The sequence below is a fragment of the Canis lupus genome, chromosome 16 (genome assembly GCF_011100685.1).
Source record: "Canis lupus familiaris isolate Mischka breed German Shepherd chromosome 16, alternate assembly UU_Cfam_GSD_1.0, whole genome shotgun sequence".
In the NCBI taxonomy this organism is placed as follows: domain Eukaryota; kingdom Metazoa; phylum Chordata; class Mammalia; order Carnivora; family Canidae; genus Canis; species Canis lupus.
Window position 1 is genome coordinate 21,569,982 of NC_049237.1, and position 14,738 is coordinate 21,584,719.

At 48.6% G+C, this 14,738-nt stretch overlaps 1 protein-coding gene across 1 annotated transcript in view; it reads left to right on the top strand.

The window, feature by feature from the left end:
- DYNC2I1 (dynein 2 intermediate chain 1) overlaps nt 1–14,738 on the top strand; it is a 48,290-nt gene that overhangs the window by 22,533 nt on the left and 11,019 nt on the right. Inside the window, 8 exon segments of the mRNA XM_038559853.1 lie at nt 672–888; nt 2,061–2,163; nt 4,185–4,314; nt 5,828–5,939; nt 6,841–6,929; nt 8,037–8,166; nt 12,629–12,801; nt 13,581–13,743. Coding sequence (XP_038415781.1) covers nt 672–888; nt 2,061–2,163; nt 4,185–4,314; nt 5,828–5,939; nt 6,841–6,929; nt 8,037–8,166; nt 12,629–12,801; nt 13,581–13,743 — 1,117 coding nt within the window.

Genomic DNA, 14,738 nt, shown 5'->3' on the forward strand with positions numbered 1-14,738 from the left:
TAACTACATAGCTTGATATTTCTTTCTTTTTGTTGCTCTTAATATTCCATGTCTGTTTGATTTAGGGTTATTACCAATGTGGTGTGATTACATGGTTTTACAATTTAGCCCATTAAGGGCACTGCATCCAAACATGTATGTGTCTGTTGGAACAGATGTATATGTTTTTTTTAAAGATTTTATTTATTTATTCATGAAAGACACACACACACACACATAGACAGAGACAGAGACACAGGCAGAGGGAGCAGCAGGCTCCATGCGGGGAGCCCAACGTGGGACTCGATCCCGAGACTCCAGGATCATGCCCTGGGCCAAAGGCAGGCGCTAAACCGCTGAGCCATCCAGGGATCTCCAGATGTATATTTGTAAATGTGTTTATATATACACACACTGTCACAGCCTCAGCACAAAAATGTGAGCACTTTATCGTTATAATGGCTGTCTGTGTACATAAATCTATACAGTGTGGTTCATTTTCAGAGGATAAGTTAGTAGCTTATAGAGATTTATAACTCAGTGGCGTTGACATCTGTAAACTATGAAAATCTTTCTTAGCCATAATGAGGTTTTGTCTGTTTTAAATTCTAAATTGTATGTTTTGTTCCAAATGTGTGTGCTTTAAAGCCAGTTTGTCTTAAATGTTCCAAAAATGTGATTATTGTTTGTAGGACTATGAAGATGACTTTGAGGTTTGTGATGGAGATGATGATAGCTCTAACGAGCTGGAACTGAAAGAGAAGATTGAAGAGCTTCCTCTGGCCAGAAAAAGGGAGATACAGGAAATTCATAAAGCCATTAATGCAGAAAACGAAAGGATTGGCGAGTTGTCCTACAGACTATCGCAGAAGCAAGGTCTGCTGGAGGGTGAGAGGAGCTCAGAGACAGGTACATGCATCTGTGTCTCAGGACAGAGGGCGCCACGCCTGCACAGTCCTTGTGGACAGTCACTGTTATCGGGCAGAGATGCGGGTCTCATGTGCTCCTGCAACGGTGCTAGAGAGGACTCTGGCAATGAGTGTGCAGGGTGGAGAAGCTGCGCGTGGCCTCCCCGCTTGGGTTCATGCCTGCTGCCTGCAGGTGATTGTGAGCACACATCATTCCCGGGCACCCACGCAGGAACCAGTGGCCCTGGAGCGGTCCGTCTGCGCTGTGTGCTCCTGTTTTCTGGTGCCACCGTCTTTGCGTTTCACAAGGAAAAGGACCCTGCTGGCGGGAGGCTCAGAGCAGATGTGGGCGGTGGCTGCAGTGAGGAATGTGACCCACTGGACATGTCTCATGAGCGCTCCCTAGTGGGCCCTTCTTCCTCAAGGATATCCTGTACGAAATTAGAAATGTGTTCTCAAAAATTCTTGGCATTGCGGTGTGATAAAGTCACGTGTAAGAATAGAAGTGAGTAGGGGATCCCTGGATGGCTCAGCGGTTTAGTGCTTGCCTTCAGCCCGGGGTGTGGCCCTGGAGTCTCGTGATCGAGTCCCATGTCAGGCTCCCTGCATGGAGCCTGCTTCTCCCTCTGCCTGTGTCTCTGCCTCTCTCTCTCTCTCTCTGTCTCATGAATAAAAAAATTAAATTAAAAGAATGGAAGTGAGTATTTTAAAGTTGCTTAAAGGGAAAGCTATGACATTCTGATAAAATAGCATTAAATATAGCACAAAAGTCAAATAGGGTAATATTAAAAATATTACTAGATAAGACACTGCTTTAAATTACCTAGTAAAATAGTGATTAATACAACTAATTATTAGTAATTAATACGATGTAATAATCCAAATAAAGCTCAGGCAGGATGATTATTAGCCTCATTTTTTTAAAGTTTTGTTTTAAGTAATCTCTACGCCCCACATGGGGCCCGAACTCATGACCAGGAGATGAAGTCACCTGTTCCAACAGAGCCAGCCAGGCGACCCAGGACCCTTGGACTTTGTGCCCACCGCACAGGCAACGGAACTAAGCTGGCGAGTGCCCTCAGCTTAGAGTGAAACCAGTGTTTCTATAGCCAGAGCAGCTCCTGCTTGAAAGAAATAGTTCAGCTTCACAAAATAGCTTTCTTTTTTGTACAGATGCAAACAGCTCCCCTGCCAGAGCCCCTGTTTGTGGAATTTTCGTGGATTTTGCAACAGCCTCACGCCGTCAGAAGAGTCCGACTCAGGCCCTTAAGCAAAAGTAGGTGTGTTAGGAATTTGTGAGGGGTATCATGGAGTTTTGTTTTTTTGTTTTTGTTTTTTTTTTTATCATGGAGTTTTAATAGACTTTGACATAGGTTAAAAAATAGAGCTTTTCTTTTTATTTTCATCCCTGATTTTTAAATTTGTGCTACACTTGTCCATGTTCAGATATGGTGTAACAGTGTAAGCATGCGCTGCTGTCTCCCGCCACGTGGTGTTCAGTGTTTGTAGATTCTGGTCAGCCCAGGCATCAGGCTCTGTGGTGGCAGAGGCAGGCTCCCAGGGCCGCACCTCCCAGAACCGAGCAAGCATGGCACTCGCCGCATCTCGCTGCTGCTCCCCGTCGAGGCACAGCCAGCATCACCTGTGCTCCACACCTGCAAGCCTAGGGCGAGCCCAGGGTGAGCTCAGTGTCCCTGCATCTGTTTCTCCGATGAGGAAGCTGAGGCAGCTGTAAGGGTCAGGAGGACTAGGAGCTGGGAAAACATGACATGCGGTTTTCCCCCTGTGCCCTGGGCACGGGCCTCCTGGGTTAGCTGCTCACCAGGCTCCTAGAGCCCCACTTCATAGATGAGAGTGGGCTCAAGGTCCACATCTGGTGAGCAGTAGAGCTGAGTCCTGGGCCAGGACAGCCAGAGGTCATGGTCTGAGCTTACAGCTCAGAAGGTTATAAAAGTCAAGGATACAGTCTCAAGTCAAGGGTCTGCCATATTAAACTCAAATATGATTTAGGAGTAAATGTAAAAATTAAATGGTTTTCATGTAGCTCAGTACGTGGCCTTAGTAGGTCCTCAGGAAACTTTGCTTAATGAACAAATGAATCATGAATAATAAGAGTAAGTTTTCATATCATTTTTGTTGTCCTCATATTTTGGGCCTCCCAGTGAGGTAGCAAAGCCAGTTTTTTGCCTCTATGGCTGGGTTTTGTTTTTGCTTTCACCTCATTCAAGTCTTGGAAACTACATATAGTTTAACATAATTTTTATAAACTCAGAGATCATCAGAACCACACAGTGTGATGTTTAGGCATATATAAATGTAAGATAAAACCGTATTTTGCAAAGCATGAAGATGATCGTTACCAAGTTCTGTATAGTGATTGTCAGGGGCAGGGGGAGCCCTCTGTGGGTGCAGGTCACCTGGCGCTGGGCAGCAGACCCTGGGATGTTGCCATATTATGATACGTGGTGCGTATGTGTATTATGTGAATTATTTCAGGTCAGAAATTATACTACATGTGGAGGACTGAAGGGACTGATTTGGGAGGATGGTGACAGTGGCCAGAGAGTAAGATTATGGGAAGATGGCATTTTTGGTAAAACCCAAGGATGGGAGCAAACACAGGGAGAGAGGGAGCAGATCCCATTTGCAAGATGCCCAAGTGGTGGAGGACCATTGCCCACATGCATGCTGAGCCCCAGCTTGTGGAAATCACAGTCCATGAAAGAGAGAAAACACTCTGGCCAGGCAGAGGTCCCTGGGCATGCCACATCAGGGTAGCCAGAAGGACGGAGAGCCCAGCTCCAGTGGCCGAGGAGCAGTGTGAGGCCCAGGAAAGCCACGCACGGGCAGGCAGTGTGTGGGCAGGCCCATTGGGCAGGGGGCGATGAGCTGTGTCGGGGGCTGCTTGGCTACTTCCTGTCCCGTCATCTCAGAGGAGCGGCCCAGAGAACAGCATGCACCTGGCTATGACCCAGGTGACATCACAGAATGTGAGCCTCTGACCACGATGTCAATCCATGAAGTGAGGTGGTTGCTTTCCATGAAAATTCTAGGTGTGCACTTGCTACTAGGTGCATGGAATTAGAATACTCAACAGTTTGGTTCATCCTATAATTGCTTCGTAGTGTGTGCTTGACTGTCTTATTGTCAGCAACTATTAAATACCTCAGACCTACACCCACACACACAGTGGGCCTTGACGATTACCTGATTGGATCATGAGATTCCTTACACTCTCCTTGTTTTTCCTTTGCATAGTATTAATTTAACTTTTGTCATTTCCAATTTATTTTAAAGGACGCGGAGTACAAAACTGCTTCGGCTTATTGACTTGGATTTTTCATTTACCTTCTCTCTCTTGGATCTACCGCCAGTAAATGAGTATGACATGTACATCAGAAATTTTGGGAAAAAAAACACCAAGCAGGTTAGTGGAAGGTGTGTTAACTAAGTGAAAAAAAGCACGTAAAGTGCAGGAAGGTGTGCTTATGCCGTTCTGCATCTTATTGTGGATATTAGAGCCGGGGAACGGTGTAGGGGGTAGAGACCTGAGGGAAAGAGAACCCCTTGGTTGTGTGGTGCTCATGAACATGGAGAGACTGTGCACATACCCGCAGATGCCACACAGGCTTGAGTGTGGGCAGATGCCCACTCCCCCAGGGGTGGATTGGGGCACTCCACACTTTGTACTTCCCCATAGTATCCTAGGCATTAGTTGCATGGCTGTCCATCTTCCAGCAAGACCGTAGAGGTTCTAAAGTCGGGAGTCCTCTCGTACAGTGTTCTTCTGTCCCCAAGTGCGAGTGTAAGACTCTCAGCAGGACAGAGTTGACAGGGCAGACCTCCAAAAGCCGACACGCCCTGGCTTCAGAGCTGGTCCTCCTGGCCTAGGGAAGATTACCTTGCTGTTTTGCGCATGTTGCTCATCGCGGAGCTATTAGTAACAAAATCATCTTTATGGAAGCATGTACCGTTTTGAGATAAGAAATGTTGTGTTACGTGTGGCTCAGTGGTTGAGTGTCTACCTTCAACTCAGGGTGTGATCCCTGAGTCCCAGGATCGAGTCCCGCATCGGACTCCCTGCATGGGGCCTGCTTTTCCCTCTGCCTGTGTCTCTGCCTCTCTCTAGGTCTCTCATGAATAAATAAATAAAATATTTAAAAAAATAAAAAGAATAAAGAAATGTTGTGTTTAGTCTTACAAAGCCAGAGTGTGTCATCAGAGACTAGAACACTGGGGGGTGAGGTGGCAGTGTTCTCAGACCAGGGATGTGGGAGCATCTGCCTTGTGTGAGTGGAGGTCTCCAGGGTCCTTGATCCCCCATGAGAAGAAGGGGGTCTGTGCTCAGATGAAGAGCTCCAGGAGGAAGGCAGCAAGCGTAAAGCAGTTTGTGAAGCCAAGGACCCTGTGAAGTTGGAGTAGGGGTGGTGGAAGCTGTTGGCTATGCGGGGGCGGGAGGAGCGCTGTCTGAGGGAGGCACCCCCGGTCCTTGGGTTCGTACTGGAACCTCCTGCTGAGTCTAGGGGTTCCCCTGGGGCGGAGATGAGGGGCACAGGCCCCGTACCCGCAGCCCTCTGTCATCAGCCCCACGTCAGGTTTTAACGTGGAGCCTTGGTTGTTGCAGTCGTGCCTGGATCAGTTCCCTTCAGGGACTCGGGAGTCTGCCTCGGCCTCAGCACGCTCTCTCCACTGCTCTGTCCAGGTTTTACCCAACAGTTTAGTGTGACTTTTTGAAGACTTTCAAAAATTAGGCCTGTGGATATCAGCATTTAGGACAAGTGGTCTTTGCATGATTGTTATTTATACCACAATACTTTCGATGGAGGCAAGAAGACACATTATTAACTTTAATCATTTTAACTGTTTTTTCTTTCCAGTGATGAGAAATTGCTCTGAAGTTGAAACCTGGTGCTAATTCCTGCATCTCTCTCTTCTTTAAGGCCTATGTTCAGTACAATGAGGATAATGTTGACCGAGACATCCAGACAGAAGAGATTGAGACCAGGGGGGTGTGGACGCAGCACCCCGGAGAGGGCACGGCTGTGTCAGGGGGTGAGCACCCACAGTGCAGCGTCCTTGTGTTGGTGCCGGTGTTGAGTGTGTTCCCCCACGGGTACTGTGTGGTACCCTGTTTGGTTTCCATGTGGTTGTTAGCATGAGGCTGGGGGGCCCCCGAAACTCTCCATGAGAGCAGACCTGTGTTCAGGAGCCACCCACGTTAGCTTGAGCAGGAGGCCCACTGTGTCCCTTGACTGTTTATTTTTTTTTTTTTTAAGATTTTATTTATTTATTCATGAAAGATACAGAGAGAGGCAGAGACACAGAGGGAGAACAGGCTCTCTGCGGGGAGCCTGATGTGGGACTCGATCTCTGGACCCCGGGGTCATGACTGGAGCCAAAGGCCCAGCACCCCTTGACCGGGGTTTATAACACTTTATTCCTGAACACAGAGGCGTCTGTGTCCCAAACAAGCACTTTGAAATGGGCCTGTGCTCATTAATAGAGAATTTCATGTGTCAGGCACAGTTTGGATATGTTACTTCTGTGCAAAGAGTGGACCCCAGGAGTGCATGGTATCCTGCTGCACAACAGCGTTGTCCTCCTGCCAGCCTATCTGAGGACTCATCTGTGTGCCCCGGACGCTGGCGCTCCTTTTCCTGTGGGAGACCACACCCTGAGCGCAGAAGATCCCCAGATCTACCCCCACCAAACGCTTGCAAAGTGATTGAATTGATGCCTTTAACTTAGTGCTTGTGAGTAGGACTCTGTGTCCAGACCTTCTGTGAAACAAGATGTAGCTGCTTTTGGAAGCATCATGGTAAATCTAGAGAGTACAATGTAAATTCTCTGGCTTTTCCTTCCAGGGAAAAGTTGGTAACAGCTCTTTGGTCCCTGAGTTGTGTAAGACATGACGTTAGGGTCAGCTCAGTGGGTTCAGTCCCTTTCTCTCTAGGGAGCGGGAGTGGAGATGTCCGTGAGGTGGCCGCAGCCCCGAAGGTCAACACGCCCAGGCTGGCCAGCTTCCTTCGCGCTGCTTGCCAGGTACGCACTGTCCTATGTCTGTCCACGCTCACTGGCCCACAACGCTGACTGTGGATTTGGATTCTGTGCTTTAATACCAAATACATTCTTGAAATAAATACAGACTAAGAAACAGGCATAGCATGCTGTCAGGGCAGGCATGCACCAGGCGTTAGAAATGAGCAAATCCATGATTTTTAGCTGATGGTGGAAATTCACAAAATACAAGATAATGGGAATGGCTGTGGAACCTCATGTGAGCTGCTGGTTATCACCTCGTGCCTGCGGCCTTGTCCGAGCCCTGCACTCCTGCCACACGCCCCCAGCTGTCTCTGAACACTCGGCCCCCATGTTTCCGTGTGTCTGTCCAGAGGATCAGCATTCCCAATACCCCCGTCCTCAGTTGTCTGCCATGTGCAATGAGTGGACCCTGACCTGTGGATTTGGAGGCAGCCTGTTCTTCTGTCCATGTTCTGCACACGTGGTGGCCCCTTTGTCCCTGTGCTGTGTCACGGAGAGTTGCGCTTTATGGAGCGATCATGCTTTGACGTAGTTTCCCCTTGGAGGGTCAGTCCCTGGGGAGCTACGAGGAGACAGCACTTGGGAAATGGGGCTGGCATGGGAATGAGTGAGGCCTGGAGCTCAGTGGGGTCAGGGTTGACCTCGACCTCCCAGCTGTGCTTCCTCCCCTGCCCCAGCCTCCCATGCTGGTGCCTCCATCCTGCCTGGGTGCACCTGACTCTGTTAGAGCCCTTCTAGCGAGGCACTGCTCATTTTGTCCTTGCCGTGGCCACATGGGAAAGATGGTGCTGGTGTGTGCCTGGCAGTGTTTATACCTCTTCTTTAATCAAGAAACCAGGGTGTCGGCTGTTTTCCCCTCCTGTTATTTTTAGCAGAGCATTTACTATAAAAAATGACATTTAACATTAAATAATGACTCTGTTGTGGAGTTTGTGTTCATGGAACTTTACCTGTTAGTCTCTTACTTTCAGAAAGAACATTATCCTTTCATTCTGTCCATCTCTGTGATGTCCTGGAGGTCAGTGGCCATTGTCAGGAATGGAGAGATGTGTAGGTCATGATACATGCTTTGTGTTTCTTATCAAAGTGAATGTATTTGAAATGCAGGTGATTGCTGTTCTGCTGGAAGAGGACCGTGTGGCCGCAGAGCCCAGCTGGAGCCCCAGGGCAGTGGACGGCACCCTGGCCATCAGTGACAGCTCCTCCCAGCTGAACACCAGCCTGCCCTTCCTTCAGGGTAAGGGCCTGTCCTTGCTGTGCTGTCTGTCTGATAGCAGGCACCTATGGTAAAGTGGTGACCCCTCCTGTTGCATCCTGTGCCCACGTCACGGGGTCTACTGAATACAGAACACGTTCAGTGTCTGCAGTGAAGCGTGAGGTTGGCTCTCAAGTAGAGCTGCAGGCACTGCCGAAGGTCAGGGGAGGCTGTCCTGGAAGGGAGCAGAGGCTGAGCTACTGTGGGTAGTGCAGGTCCTGTGTCTTTCTCAGTCCTATTACTCGGTTTCTCAGAGGGGAGGGCCCCAGGGAGCGGCCTAAGGGAGTGTGCAGTGGGTGTCCAGTGAGCCATATGAGAGCCGCTTTTTTTCTTTTTAAAGATTTTATTTATTTATTCAGGAGAGACACAGAGAGAGAGAGACAGAGGCAGAGACAAAGGCAGAGGGAGAAGCAGGCTCCACGCAGGGAGCCTGACGTGGGACTCGATCCCGGGTCTCCCAGGGCCAAAGGCAGCGCTAAACCCCTGAGCCACCTGGGCTGCCGTTTTTTTTTTTTTTTTTTTTTTTTTTTTCTTTTTTAAAGATGAGAGCTGCTCTTAATGGGTCCTGGTCCTCAGACCTCAGCTGGCCCCAGAGCACCAGATGCTGAGCGAGGGGAGCCAAGCTGCCATTAACACGCATGACCATGCATTTTTTATTTTTTAAAGATTTATATATATTTTATTTATTTTTTATTGGTGTTAAATTTGCCAACATATTGAATAACAACCAGTGCTCATCCCGTCAAGTGCCCCCCTCAGTGCCCATCACCCAGTCACCCCCACCCCCCTCCCCTTCTACCACCCCTTGTTCGTTTCCCAAGGTTAGGAGTCTCTCATCTTCTGTCTCCCTTTCTGATATTTCCCACTCATTTTTTCTTCTTTCCCCTCTATTCCCTTTCAATATTTTTTTTATACTCCCCAAAAGAATGAGACCATATACTGTTTGTCCTTCCCCGATTGACTTACTTCACTCAGCATAATACCCTCAGTTCCATCCACGTCTAAGCAAATGGTGGGTATTTGTCATTTCTAATGGCTGAGGAATATTCCATTGTATACATAGACCACATCTTCTTTATCCATTCATCTTTTGATGGACACCGAGGCTCCTTCCATGGTTTGGCTATTGTGGACATTGCTGCTAGAAACATTGGTGCAGGTGTCCCGGTGTTTCACTGATCTGTATCTTTGGGGTAAATCCCCAACAGTGCAATTGCTGGGTCGTAGGGCAGATTTATTTTTAACTCTTTGAGGAACCTCCACACAGTTTTCCAGAGTGGCTGCACCAGTTCACATTCCCACCAACAGTGCAAGAGGGTTCCCCTTTCTCCGCATCCTCTCCAACATTTGTGGTTTCCTGCCTTGTTAATTTTCCCCATTCTCACCGGTGTGAGGTGGTATTTCACTGTAGTTTTGATCTGTATTCCCCTGATGGCAAGTGATGCAGAGCATTTTCTCATGTGCATGTTGGCCATGTCTATGTCTTCCTCTGTGAGATTTCTCTTCATGTCTTTTGCCCATTTCATGATTGGATTGTTTGTTTCTTTGGTGTTGAGTTTAATAAGTTCTTTATAGATATTGGATCCTAGCCCTTTATCTGATAGGTTATTTGCAAATATCTTCTCCCATTCTGTAGGTTGTCTTTGAGTTTTGTTGACTGTTTCTTTTGCTGTGCAAAAGCTTCTCATCTTGATGAAGTCCCAGTAATTCATTTTTGCTTTTGTTTCTCTTGCCTTCATGGATGTATCTTGCAAGAAGTTGCTGTGGCCAAGTTCAAAAAGGGTGTTGCCTGTGTTCTCCTCTCAGATTTTGATGGACTCTTGTCTCACATTTAGATCTTTCATCCATTTTGAGTTTATCTTTGTGTATGGTGCAAGAGAGTGGTCTAGTTTCATTCTTCTGCATGTGGATGTCCAATTTCCCCAGCACCATCTACTGAAGAGACTGTCTTTCTTCCAGTGGATAGTCTTTCCTCCTTTATCGAATATTAGTTGACCATAAAGTTGAGGGTCCACTTCTGGGTTCTCTATTCTGTTCCACTGATCTATGTGTCTGTTTTTGTGCCAGTACCACACTGTCTTGATGACCATAGCTTTGTAGTATAACCTGAAATCTGGCATTGTGATGCCCCTAGATATGGTTTTCTTTTTTATTATTCCCCTGGCTATTCGGGGTCTTTTCTGATTCCACACAAATCTTAAAATAATTTGTTCTAACTCTCTGAAGAAAGTCCATGGTATTTTGATAGGGATTGCATTAAACGTGTATATTGCCCTGGGTAACATTGACATTTTCACAATATTAATTCTTCCAATCCATGTGCATGGAATATTTTTCTATCTCTTTGTGTCTTCCTCAATGTCTTTCAGAAGTGTTCTATAGTTTTTAGGGTATAGATCCTTTTACCTCTTTGGTTAGGTTCATTCCTAGGAATGTTACGCTTTTGGGTACAGTTGTAAATGGGATTGACTCCTTGATTTCTCTTTCTTCAGTCTCATTGTTAGTGTATAGAAATGCCACTGATTTCTGGGCATTGATTTTGTATCCTGCCACACTGCCGAATGGCTATATGAGTTCTAGCAATCTTGGGGTGGAGGCTTTTGGGTTTTCTATGTAGAGTATCATGTCATCTGCGAAGAGAGAGAGTTTGACTTCTTTGCCAATTTGAATGCCTTTTATTTCTTTTTGTTGTCTGATTGCTGAGGCAAGGGACATCTAGTACTATGTTGAATAGCAGTGGACATCCCTGTCATGTCCCTGATTTATATTTATTTATTTAAAGAGGCAGCACGAGCAGGGGGTGCAGCAGGCAGAGGCAGGGGGGAAGCAGGCTCCGGGAAGCAGGCTTCAGGGAGCAGGGAGCCCGATGTGGGGCTTGATCCTAGGACCCCAGGCAGAGGCCCAACCCCCTGAGCCACCCACATGCCCCCATGCAACCGTTTACATTGCTGTGAGCAAAGTATGTTCACATGGTCAGATTCATGCTTCTTGACCTGCTCACCTCTCTGCTGTGGTTCTGGCTGGTGAGGTCATTGCCACAGCCTGGTACTGGCTTGCCTTTGGAAGGAGAGGAAGGGTATTTTTTTAATTTATTAAATAACTTGTTTGCTGTATTGTATGTACAGAGAGACAGAGGTATTCTTGTACGAAGAATGAAACTGTATTCAGTGCCTGAACTGACAGTAAATAAAAACTCTATAGTGAGATGGTGGCAGCTACACAGTATTAGGATTGAATTCAGTAAAGGCACATTGTGGTCCTCGGAGGACGGGAGAGTTTGGCTGTCGCGTTCCAGTCGGGGGCCCCTGAGACCCGCTCCCTGGCCTGGGGGAACCCAGGTGTTGCTGTCCTGGCTAGAGCTGCGTATTCTGCTCTGCCCACTGCTTAGAGATGTAGATTCACAATTGTTCCCTCTGTGTTTGACATCAACAAATGTGGCATTATTAATTTAAAAAACTTGTATTCTTTGAGAACGTTTTAGTTTCAAAAGATAGGAGTTACTCTATGAGAAAAGCGGTGATTGTATCTGTAGCTCACAGTATACCTGTTCGCTCCCACACTCCACCTTACCCTCCTCCAGGTGCTGATGAGGAAGCACAGCTCCCAAGACCAGAGGGGGCTGGGTGGTGTCTGTGCACCTAGAGTCACTTGTGAAGGACATGGGACGGTGCTCCTTGGGAGGCGGGCTTGGCTTCCCTGTGTCAGCACTGCGCTTGTTTTGTGTTTCAGTAACAGGCATTTTTATTTTCAGAGGGAGCCAGAGAGAGCAGGGTGATGGGGAGGGGTTGGGGAGAGGAAAATCCTTGGTGGGCTCCACACCTGTATAGAGCCCAATGGGGCTTGATCTCACGACCCTGAGATGACCCCCCAGGTGCCCCTTCAGTGACATGAATTTTGAGGTAACAGAAGGAAGTGAGATCAGATGACAGGTTGCCTGACAGAGTGAGGAGTGGGTCTCACCTGCAACTGGGGGACTGGGTCCTGTTTTCCCCCTTTTCCGCCCTCCTTGGACACGTGCTGCAGAGGGGGCGGCCAATGCTAGCCTGTTGACTGAGGAAGCGAGGGTGCTGTGCATCATGCTCGTGTTCCCAGGACAGCACGGGGTGGGGGTGGGGGGCTCTCGGCTCTTGGGGGAGGCCTCGTTGTGTGAAGACCATGGGATCAAGGAACCCCTGACAAAGGCTTCCGGGCCACTAGGTCTTCTGGGAGCAGCTAGTAGATGAGGTGCAGCCTGCGCTGGCATCGAAAACCCTGAGGCTCGCTCGGCTTCTCCAGGGGAGTGGTGGCCTCTTGTTGAAAGCCTGCCTCTGGCCCAGGCCTCCCTGAAAGGAATTCTGCTTGTTTCGTCATTAGCGGGACATATCTGACTGCTAAGTGTGTGAACATCACATGGCTCCTGGCAAACACTAATGTGCAGAAACACTTTCCTCATTTCTACCCCCAGATCGAGAAGTGTCCTGCTTATGTGCCTCCCAGGTGCAGAGACAGATGGTGGTGTCGGTGCACGGGCTGCCTGCAGCGGCCTTTGCCCCTGCGCTGGACAGCAGGCACGTGCTGTGCGTGTGGGACATCCGGCAACCTTCAGGGCCCCAGAAGGTCCTGCTGTGTGAGTCGAAGGTACAGCTGCAGGAGAGTCTAAGGGGCCCCGAGATGGGGCCGGGCTGTGGGAGGGGTGGGTGGGGTGCCAGGCGATGGCAGCGCTGGACCCCGGGGACTTCCCGGCTCGGCCCTGTTCCATCTGCTTTGACTCTGGAAATTGTTAGTTCAACACTCAGCTCAGACTGAAGAACTCCAGGTTATCACAGCTTTGGGGGGCCAAGGGCACTAGTGGGCATCAGTGTAGCTACAGACGTCCAGAGGTTGGCCGCCCTTGCTGTGGCTCTGGGGCCCCAGGATGGCCTTTTTGCCCTCCATGACTTGAGTTGTGGTATCTTAGGGGTTTCTCTGTGGCCTGAAGGTCTTCAGAGGCCTCTCATGCTTCTTCCAGCCCCTAGGTTTGCTTCCTTTTGGACTGGGAAAATACATATTTGTATTTTCCTGTTCATATGTTCTTTGATCTCAGAGTCACTGATTTTCACTAAAGAAGAAGAATAAGTTTTACAGGTAACAGGTTTTGAGGCTCAAAAATCAGGTTTTGACAAACATGGCTGTGCCATCCTGGGCCTGGCTACGTGGGTTGAACAGAGGGATGGTCGTGCACACCCCGTGCCAGCTATGTGTGTGGCACTATGTCTGTGAACTCCAGTCCCGCGGTGTAGCTTGTCCTCCCTACCTTCCCCGCGGAGCCAACATCCACTCCCATAGCTCCCGGGTGGAGAGCACATGGGGCACCGTGGGGTGTGGGAGGGCTGTTCCCCTAGGACTGTGGCCTTCAGCCTCTGTGTGTGTCATTCTAGGTCACCTGCTGCTGCTTTAGCCCTTTTAAAGCCTTTTTACTGTTTGCTGGGACAGCGCATGGCTCCATCATCCTGTGGGACCTACGGGAAGATTCCAGAATACACCAGTATGTGAAGCTGGGTGATTGCTTCTGGACGTTCAGGATGGCAACATTTTCTACTGGTCAGTGATGCCCACCTGCTCATCAGGCATCTTGTAGAAAAGCTGCGACAGAGCTGAGGGGCATATGCATTTGTGCATTCAGATCACCCCAGAGGAGGAGATCTGACCTAGGAGCAAAAGAGGCATTGAGTGAATAGTAAGAACAAGGATCTACGAGGCAGTGCTCAGCTTGTGGCCATCAGAGATTAGAATGCTCCTTCTCCTTAAATATCTGGACTCTAAATAAGTCCTCTGTCAAATAACTTTTAGGGTTTTTTTTTTTTAAGATTTTATTTATTTGACAGAAAGAGCGCGCGCGCGCACAAGTTGGGGGAGGGGCAGAGGGAGAAGCAGTCTCCCCGCTGAGCAGGGGGCCCAATGTGGGGCTCGACCCCAAGCCCCAGTATCATGACCTGAGCTGAAACCAAGAGTCGGACACTCAACAGACTGCACCACCCAGGCCTGCGTGTCTTCTTCGAAGAGGTGTCTCTTCAGATCTTTTGCACATTTTAAGGAGTGATTGCTTTTGCCTTATTGTTGCTTTCTTAAGAAGTTTCTTTCCTTAAAAAAAATTTTTTTTTGGATAACCTTTGCATCAGATGAGTGTTTCTCCCAGGCTGTGGCTCGTAGCCCTTTAAGCTTTCTGTTCCATTCTCCCTTCCAATGACAACACACATCTGCTGCATGTGTGTTTAATGCTCACTTCATGCACAGCTGTGTTTTATACTGAGCCTTAAAGCTGCCAGTTATCGTACCACCACAGGTGGATGTATTTGGGAATGGCAGAGGGTCGCAACCCGGGACAGGCATGCAGTGGGATCTATAGGCAAGTGCGGGAAGCAGAGTGGAGGGACGTTATTTCCTGGAGGAGGAGGATGTGGGAGGGTCATTTTGAAGGGAAGTCGCTGAAGAGAAGCAGAGGCTCACAGGGGCTCAGGCTCCTGGAAGTTTCTCAGTGGCTGAGCTGCAGCAGGGGTGGCTGTCCTGCAGGAGACACGGGGACCATCCTTCCCCGG